General features: G+C 51.9%; 1 protein-coding gene across 1 annotated transcript; it reads left to right on the top strand.

Annotated features, from left to right (window-relative positions):
• Positions 1 to 357: 357 nt before the first annotated feature.
• Positions 358 to 7,609, top strand: LOC307070107 (nuclear RNA export factor 5-like; the record flags this gene model as incomplete). The annotated part of the gene is made up of 17 exons (XM_079728693.1): positions 358 to 542; positions 1,547 to 1,630; positions 1,748 to 1,852; positions 1,969 to 2,257; positions 2,404 to 2,492; positions 2,612 to 2,719; positions 2,904 to 3,008; positions 3,204 to 3,399; positions 4,425 to 4,516; positions 5,261 to 5,329; positions 5,413 to 5,468; positions 5,612 to 5,719; positions 5,826 to 5,884; positions 5,993 to 6,108; positions 6,204 to 6,246; positions 6,829 to 6,901; positions 7,486 to 7,609. Coding segments are annotated over 17 exons (1,901 nt in total), but the record flags the coding sequence as incomplete, so codon positions are not given.
• Positions 7,610 to 8,986: the final 1,377 nt, after the last annotated feature.

Below are 8,986 nucleotides of genomic sequence, written 5' to 3'. Positions count from 1 at the left end.
GTCCAGTCTACCTATGGACGCATACACCACGGTTCTTTATCAGTCCAGCTCCACTGCTTTAAAAGTTTCACCGCAGTTGTCCTCTCCTCCCTCCTCCTTCTCCTCCCTCTTTCTCCTCCTTGTCCTCCTCTTCCTCATCCTGCTCCTCCTCGATTCTTCCCCTGATAGTGCCATCTGTCAGATAAGGCTGTCCTCTCTGGACAGGCAGAAGAGTGTCCTTTCTGAGGTTTGTGGGATTGGTCCCTTAGGCCAGGTTGGCACTTTGCCTGCCCTACCATGCTGTTAGCCTAAGACATGGTACGTGGAAAGTGGACCACAGATGTGTCTGCAAACTTGTATTTTTGTTCCTCTTTTCAGAATACAGTGATGGTGGTAGACCACCTCAAGGAAGAAAGAAAGGTTGGAGTTCTTTCCCAGGTAATTCTGGCGAGAGGAGCCCTCATTACGAACACGATGGGTGTGAGCCTCAGCCCTCACACCTCCAGGAGGATGCTGGAAACGTGGTGAAGAGGGATGTCCAGGGAGGACCCCGAAGTAAGACAGTAAGTGGCCAGGCAGCAGGGTTTGTACACAGCAGCCCCTGGGACTATGCACCTCTCTCAGTCTCCGTGGACTTGTTTTTCTTCTCTCACTGCAAAACAGAAGCTTGCTCGAAGTGAAATAATGGTTGAGCAAAGCTAATTGTAGTGCTGGTGTCAAAGAGACGAGGGTGTACAGAAGACTTCCTTAGCACTTATGGCCCCTCACCCTCCTTCTCTCCACATCCCCCCTGCAGGTCTCCCTGTACCATCCGAGGCAACAAGAGGAGAGTGAGATGGCACAGTGAAGGCCACATGCATAAGACTGTGTGGAGAAAGAGAAAACCTGTGGAGAGAGAAATGGGGGAGAACACTCAAGATGGAACCCCAGGGAGCTGGTTCAGGGTCACAGTGAGTATCCTGAAAAATGTATGGAATGTGCAGGAGAGAAAAGCCAGGGGGAGTTGTGTTGGGCTCATGTAGACATGCTCCTTTATTTCACTGGGGAGAGTTTGTAATCTGTCCCTTTTATTACCAGGAGTTCACAATCTTGTTCATCTAAGGTCAGATTCAGAGAAGCAATGTAAAGGGAACAGACTGACTGTGAGGAGAACGGAGGAGCCTGTCTCAAAGCAAAGATGGAAACTACTGCCAAGGATATGGAGCAACTCCACATTGGAGGTCTCAGCTTGGCAAGCTGAGTGTGGGAGATGATGGAGGGTCGAGCCTCCGGAGACCTTGTCTGAGGGGCAAGCAATGTCCTGCACTGGGTAGGATCTACTGGAAATTTATAAAAGGAAGATCATCTCTGACACCTTGATTATTTGGAAGAGAGTTTGACTGGAGAGAAAGAATATTTAGGAAATCCATATTATGCACACCCATAAGAAATCGTGCCAGTGGTCCCCCCTTCTTTAGAAGCCCTTTCAAGCTCAGTAGAAGGCCAGAAAAGTACAGGAAAAGCTTCGTCCTCCAGCATAAATTCCCTGCTGTCTGCACTCTCTCCAACCCCTTCTTTTCATCCTTAGATTCCTTGTGGGATGAAGTATGACAAGACATGGCTAATGAACTCAATCCAGAGCCATTGCAGTGTCCCCTTCACTCCAGTGGACGTAAGAGAGGATGCCGGAGCCAGACGCGTGGGCACAGGGAAGGGGGAGAGAGAGAGACCTGGTTCAGCAGGGTCTTTTGGCTTCTGATACTATTGCTGTTGGATTCAATCCCTGTAGTTCCACTTTATGCAAAATGGGGCTCAGTTCTTTGTCCAGGAAGCTAGCACTGCCTGTGCATTGATGGATGTCAGCTACAAGATTTGTGACGAGGAGAGACGAAAGGTGTGTGTCGAGGGCGTTACACGTACCTCATCCTGAGGAAGGAGGACATGCCAGGGGCTGGTTGTCTTCTTTGGAACTAGAGTTCCTGGTGCTTACCCCACCTCTTCTTCCTGCAGATACCTGTCTTTGTCAGCCCCTCCACTGTTCCCTACTCTGTGCGGGATAACTTGAAGCCAGAAGAAATGGAGCAGCTAAAGGTAATGCAGACTCAAGGCGTATTGTGTGCCAGCACTCAGACCCACCTCTCCTTCCTCCAGTTCCCCGTCCCCCTTAACCCCGATTTCCGTGCCACCACCACAGCCTCAGAGCGGGTCTTTCCATCTCTCTCTCTGCAGCTGACATTCAGCAAACGATTTGATGTCTCCCAGCAAGCTCTTGACCTCCAGAGGCTCCGCTTTGACCCAGGTATGGCTGACAGCAGTAATTCTAGGGCTTGCGAGGGCAGAGAGGTCTTCCTGGAGGGTGACTTAGGGATGGTAACGTGGGGAGGGGCTGGTGCTGGCTCCAGACCCCACTCAGCCATCTGATTTCCTCCTCTCTCCTTCCTGAAGACTTGGTGTGCCGTGATGTTGAGATAATTCTGAATCCAAGAAGCTGCATGGCTGCCACCCTGCAGATCATCAAAAAGAACTTCCCTGAGGTGAGGCTGTAGGCCCAGTGCTGGTATTAGGGTAGGGGGTGGAAGAGCTGGGGTGGAGGGAAGATTTGTCTCCAAGGTCCTAGATAGTAACCTTCACTCTACCTCTTCTTGCCCCAAAGCTGTTGTCCTTGAACTTGAGAAGCAACAAACTGTACCAGCTGGATGGCCTGTCTCACATTATAGACATGGCCCCCATGGTCAAGATCCTGAAGCTCTCCAAAAATCACGTGAAAAGAGGGAGCCAGGTCATAGTTGGGTTGAGAGCAGAGGGGGCGTGTTAGTGGCCATCAGAGTGATGACAGGAGGCAGGTGAAGGTATCTGTGGGGGAGGGAGGGGTCTGGGGGTGCAGGGATCCGGATGTCCCTCTTTCCCTGGGATTCCTTTTCCCACTTCTGCCCCATATTTCTCAGCTGAAGTCTTTGTGGGAGTTGAGTAAGATGCAAGGGCTGAAGCTTGAAGAGCTGTGGCTGCAAGGGAACCCATTGTGTGACACCTTCCCAGACCAGTCCACCTATGTAAGGTCAGTGTGAAAACCCTGTCACCCTTCTTGGTGACCTTCACCCATGGGAGCCTAGACTATCTGTGACGGTGCCGCTTTGCCAGAGGTGGCAGCCTTGGTCTTCTGGGAGGATCACAGGCCCCACCTTCTGCACTCTCTGTGCCTATCACCGGTGAGGAGTTTCCTTCCCCTGACCTGCTCACCTCTGCAGGCGCTCTGGGGTCTGTTTCCAGCTCTCTGCACCCATCTATATTGCACCAAGGCCTCCCAAGAGTGTGCCCCAGGAAGCAGGGCTTCTCCTCCTCACCAGGACCAGGAGCGACCAGCCTTCATCCAGATGCTGGCGCCCTGGACTGAGAAGGGTCCTCCAGTCCCGGGCCTCTTGCTGAGCGAAGCCTTCCTTCTTTGTACTGAGATGGGGTGTGCCTCCCCCGTTCTGAGAGGGGCCCTCTTCCCCTTCCTCCAAAGGGGTCCCCCCTCCTCTCCCAGGTTGACATGGGGGCTTTCCTGCGCCATGCTGAGGGCTGAGGCCGTGGGTGGCTGCTGTCATGACATCCATTCTGCTGGCCCAGTGCCAGGAGCTGGACCCTCCTTGGGGTCCAGCTTGGGAAAAAGCAGGGCTCTTTGAGTCAAGGGGCCAGATGTGGGCTCCCGCCAGTGATCAGAGGGCTTCCTGAGGCAGGTGTGGAAGGCAGAGGGCAGAGGCGGTAGAGGAGACAGCAGGACAGGCCTCTCAGGGGCACTTGCCATCCCTCCCTGCACACGTCACAGCATCCCGCCTGGTCCTTCACAGGAGCCCTGGGCAGCCTGAGACAGGTATGATTCCTCAGATAAAGAACCAACTCAGACAGGTGCAGGGGTCATCGGGAGAGAAGACGGTGGTCATCAGAGGGGGCCACGGATCCTCAGCCCCATACGGAGCTGGGACCTGACCCTTTCCTCCATCTGGGGAAGATCTGCCCCCATGGCTGCTCGTTTTCCCATGCCCAAGTCTGGCTGAGCTCACACAGGTGACAAAGTTTCAGCCAGTATCCAGTGGGCCCCCAGCCCAATATGTGCATAGTTTCCATTCCTACCTGGTGTGTCTGGGCGATTCTGGGGCAGATGAAGAGCCGCAACGGGTGTGCCGTTTCCCCTTTCTTCTCTCTTCTTCCCTGACCCCCACCACGGGAGAGCTTCTTTCCCTTCCCTTTGTTTTCTCTCTCTCCCTTGTCTCTGTGCCCCTAGGTCTCTCTCATCTCTCCCCTCCTACCTTCACTCCCTTTCTGTCCTCATACCCTCCATCTCCCTCCCTGAGCCCCACCTCACTCACCTCCCTGGCCCAGCATCCTGGGCCATCCCGGGGGGGGTGTCCAGGTCTTGCCAGAGTGCTGTACTCCCGGTGAGGTGGCAGAGCCCCGGGCTCCCACTCCATGCCCTCTTCTCCCCACAGCCTTCACTGGGGCCCTGGAGGAAGGAAGGGAGGAGAAGGAAGCCCTGCAGCATGGGTTTGAAATGCTGGTCCCTGTGGCACTGGAGAAGGGAGTCTGAGTAGTCTGGGTGGGAGCTACCAAGGAGAAGGAGAGGGAGGGAGGGAAGGAATATTAAAGTGAAGGTACTGAGAGAGATGAGGAGACAGTGCCTTTCGGACAGTAGGATGACAGATGCTCAGTGCTCAACAGGCAAGTGGACCGAAAACCCTTAAAATCAGAAGTAGAGCTGGGCAAAGGGTGCTGCTGGATTGGCCAGAACACACTGACCTCTCTTTATGGTATTACTGTTTTACCTCAAAGGAAGCATTGCAACCTTGAACTATCAACCACCTCTTCTCTATTTTTGGTTTTGGACAGGGCCATCAGAGAATGTTTCCCGAAGTTGTTACGCCTGGTAAGTGCCTACGTAAATCATTGTCTCTTACGAATGTCGGTGGCCACTGCACCTGCCCTCAAGCCGTTTGGGTCTTACCTAGATCACATATTAGCATCAGAACCTTAACCATTTTTGGGCACATGGACTCCTGAAAATGACATGGATATACTTGCTGGAAAAATACCCATAAATACACACACACACACACACACACACACACACACACACACACACACACAAGTTGAATATAACACTAGAGACTTCCAGGACCTCATGATGAAGACATCCACTGTAAGCTTTCCCATGGAATTTTCCAGGCCCCTGACCTCTGACTCTCACCCTCCTGGGCCCATCCTTTTCCCGGATCATCCAGGGCCACTCCCCTGGTCTCCACTCCTGACTTCCTCTTCCCTTCTCCAGGATGGCCAGGAGTTACAGTCACCAGTTACCCTTGACGTTGACACTCCCTACATAGTAAAGCCCTGCAAGGTGAGGAAGTGGATCAAACAACATTTGGGGTGTTGCAGGGAGGCTTTATCTACTGCATAGTCTCAAGTGCCATTTGATTCCAGCACAGCTTCCTTGGATCTGATGAGCTGAAGAGCCTAGTCCTGCAATTCCTACAGCAGTAAGTACCTCTGACAAGCGGAGCAAGGGGTGGAGGGCTATGAGTGGTGAGGCCACCTAAGCACAGGTCTGCTCAGGGGAGTTTTCAAGTCTCATTTGAGGTCCAGACCACAGAGATAGACTGTCTTCATTGCCCTCCCTTAGGTACTACTTGATCCATGACTATGGAGACAGACAGCGTCTCGCGGGTGCTTATCACGAGGAGGCCTGCTTCTCCCTGACCATTCCCTTCCACCCGGAGGACCCAGCCCCGTGAGTATCACAGCACAGGCTCTGCTCCTGGGCTGTGTGGCTCCCCAGCAGACACTGGCCAGCTCCTGCAAATACGCACCACCCACTGTTGCTCTTTGTCTCCTAGAAGCAGCTTGTGCGAGTACTTCAAGGACAGCAGGAATATGAAGAAGCTCAAGGACCCCCGTGAGTGTGTGATGGGAAGACTGGGTGGGAAAGGGCGGTGAAGGGGTCAATCATACGGCCCAGGGCGTGGCAGCCCCTGACCTTCGCTCGCTTGCCCTCCCCTCACAGGCCTGCGGGTTCAGCTGCTGAAGCACACAAAACGTGTCATTGTGCACACGCTCTGTGGGTTGCCCAAGACTCAGCATGACTTCAGCTCCTTCGTGGTGGACATTTGGTTCCAGATGGTGAGCGCCTGCTTCCTCCCTCGGGCGGGCCCAGGAAGCCGCTGGTGGGTAGGAGGTGGAGGTGGTGACTGGGCACCTGGGCTCTTCCCTTTCAGGAAACGATGCTCTGCTTCTCCGTCAGCGGGGTGTTCGAGGAAGGTAAGTGTGTGTAGACCCCCACCGCAGATGCCCCACTGCTGCCTCCCCCTGGCCAGGCTCACTCCCAGACCCACCCAGCTTCCCTGACCCCTTCCTTTCCCTTCCCTTCCCTCCACTCCCCTCTCCTCCCCTCCCCTTCCCCACTGTGTTCTCCAGCCCTCAGGCTTCCCACAGACAACCCAGGTCTGATCTGTGTCCATGTCTGTCTGCCCTGCACACCCTGGTCGTTGGGGACATAGGCTGTGGAGTTTGGTGTCTCTCATCCCAGATCCTTACTGTGAGAACTTGGGCCGCTGTTGAACCTCTCAGTTTCCTCATTTACACAATGGGGTAGTAGTATCCATGTCTTGGGCGGCTGCGAAGAATGCATCCCGTGAACTTGTGTAGTGGTTGTCAGGGGCCCTGTTGTCACTGGGCGCAGACTGCTCCTATAGTTGCCTTCCCCATTCCCGACACCCTGGCCCCCGTGAACAACTGCCCTCTCAGCATGAGTGTCCAGTCACACCCTGACTGGGGACCGCCATGTGAGCATGTACAGCACGTGCGGTTCTAAGGGGTACTGTTGTTTGTTTGCTGTTGAAGTGGAAGGAAGTTCTCAGAGCTGTGTGCGTGCCTTCACCCGGACCTTCATTGCTACCCCTGCCAGCTACTGCAGGTGAGAGCCCTGTCGTGGGTGGGAATGCCCATCCCCGCCTGGGCTCAGGGGCGTGGGAATGTGGTGGCACAGTCCTTAGGTTTACTCGGTATTGTGGAAAGCCAGCAGGGAGATCCCAGGAGCAGTCTAGCCTAGTGGTTAAGAAGAGTATGGGCTCTGGAATCGGCCCTTTCGTTCACTCCTTCCCCAACACTCACTTGCTGTGTGATCTTGGTCAAGTCACATGACCTCTGTGTGAGTCAGTGTCTTCTTCCGAGAATGGGGATCAGACTGTCCACCCCTTGCACTGTGGTAAAAGGTAAATGCGAAATTGTCCCTGGGTTAGGGATAAACCTATAAATCGAGTGAAGGTGGTAGACAGTCTCTCCAAAGGTGGGCTCTGTGGGGAGGGGCAGAGGTACCAGTCAAGGAACCTGGGAGACAGACACAGGAGGGACGTGGAAGGAATCTGGTTGCTGAGTGCCACTGGGAGCAGAGTCAGTATTGGGGGTGTGGATGTCCATCCATCAGTTGTCTGAGGGCCCATTTTTCCTTCAGTCTGTGCATCATGAATGACGAGCTGTTTGTGAGGGATGCCAACACAGTGAGACCCAGAGTGTGTTCTGCATCCCAGTGCCTACACCCACCTCCAGCTCCATGCACACCCTCTCCCAGCTGCAGCAGGACATCATGGAGGCATCCTCCACCCCATCTGAGATGAACCTCTAGTGGTCTCAGAAGTGAGTGCTGGGTTTGCATGGGGACAGGAGGGAGCTGGGACGAGTAGAGGAGGGATTAAAGGGAATTTTCAGGTAATTATTTTAAATCTATTTTTTTCTTACAAACGTTTACTTGTGAAAAAGTCCCTAATTTCATACTAATACATTTCCATGTACTATAAAATACAGGTTTCCTATCTTATATACTGTTTTGAAACTTCTTTTATTATTAGTACCAGCGTAGTTTCTTCTCAGTATATGTGAAGCTACATTACTCTTTCTAAGATCAATATATTAAACAATTGAATTCCTGGAAGCCATAAGCTATTATTGATAGCCGTTTACCTTTCTGCCTCTTTTTCAGCATTACATGCAGTGACATCTGCTCATTCTGGTACATACATGTTGGTAAACTTGAAGGCTTGCTCTTGTAGCATAGATTTAGCAGTGAAGTTGTGTGGTCAAGTGTCTCCAGTTTGGTCCTAAGGGAGGTCATCTATCCTCCCCCAATACAGGTGCTTTCAGTACAATGACTAGACTATACCAGAACTAAACATTTCTTTACTCATCAAAAAGTGAATTCTGAGAATTCAGAGATAAGACGAAATAGACCTCTAGGGTTTCAGGAAGGTGAAGGTGGACAGAAGTCAGGTGCCCTGGTGTTGACACTCACGGCTGCTGGCTCTGCTGTCATCCCAATTCTTTCTCTTTACTTTCTTCAATCCAAGGGCAAAATTCCAGATGAGACCCTCATCCACTGACCTGGGATCTTGAGAAGAAAACTTTGCAAATGAGCCTTTAGATGTCATTTTCATCCTCATCATATTTGTTACCTCTCTTCTCTTAACTGAAGCCATATCCATGACTAAGCTTGCAGTCCAGCTAATCAGGAAGCCAAAGTTTACCGTGTAGGCCTGCCCGTTGTTCTATATTTTTCCCACACATGATCCTTGTTTATCTTTATATTAAAGAGTAACATTGCACATTATATGTTGTGTGTCTTGGATTGCTTTTCCCCTGACCCAACCATGAGTTAGTGGGGCCAGGACCAAAAGGTCCCATCTCCTACATCATCCCTGGCAGTCTCTAGCATTTATATCTGACCTACACAGTGCTTGAAAATTATACAGTAACGACTCCATTCCTGGACTACCCTAAAATCCAAGCTTTGCCCCCTGATAACCTTCTCTCCACCACTTCAGTACTCACAAGTGGTGACCGTTCTGATGTTCACTTCTATAAACAAATACAATGGATTTAGCAAGTAAAGTACCATATTTACTCCAATAATTATGGGTTTCTTAATCATTTAACAGGTCTAAAACTTTGTTAACATTTTTATTAGGTTCTTAGGCTCTGTACCTAAGACTGTTTTCCCCACAAATCC

Source organism: Hyperoodon ampullatus (assembly GCF_949752795.1).
Source record: "Hyperoodon ampullatus genome assembly, contig: scaffold_408, whole genome shotgun sequence".
NCBI lineage: Eukaryota > Metazoa > Chordata > Mammalia > Artiodactyla > Ziphiidae > Hyperoodon > Hyperoodon ampullatus.
This window is presented reverse-complemented; position numbering and strand designations above follow the sequence as displayed.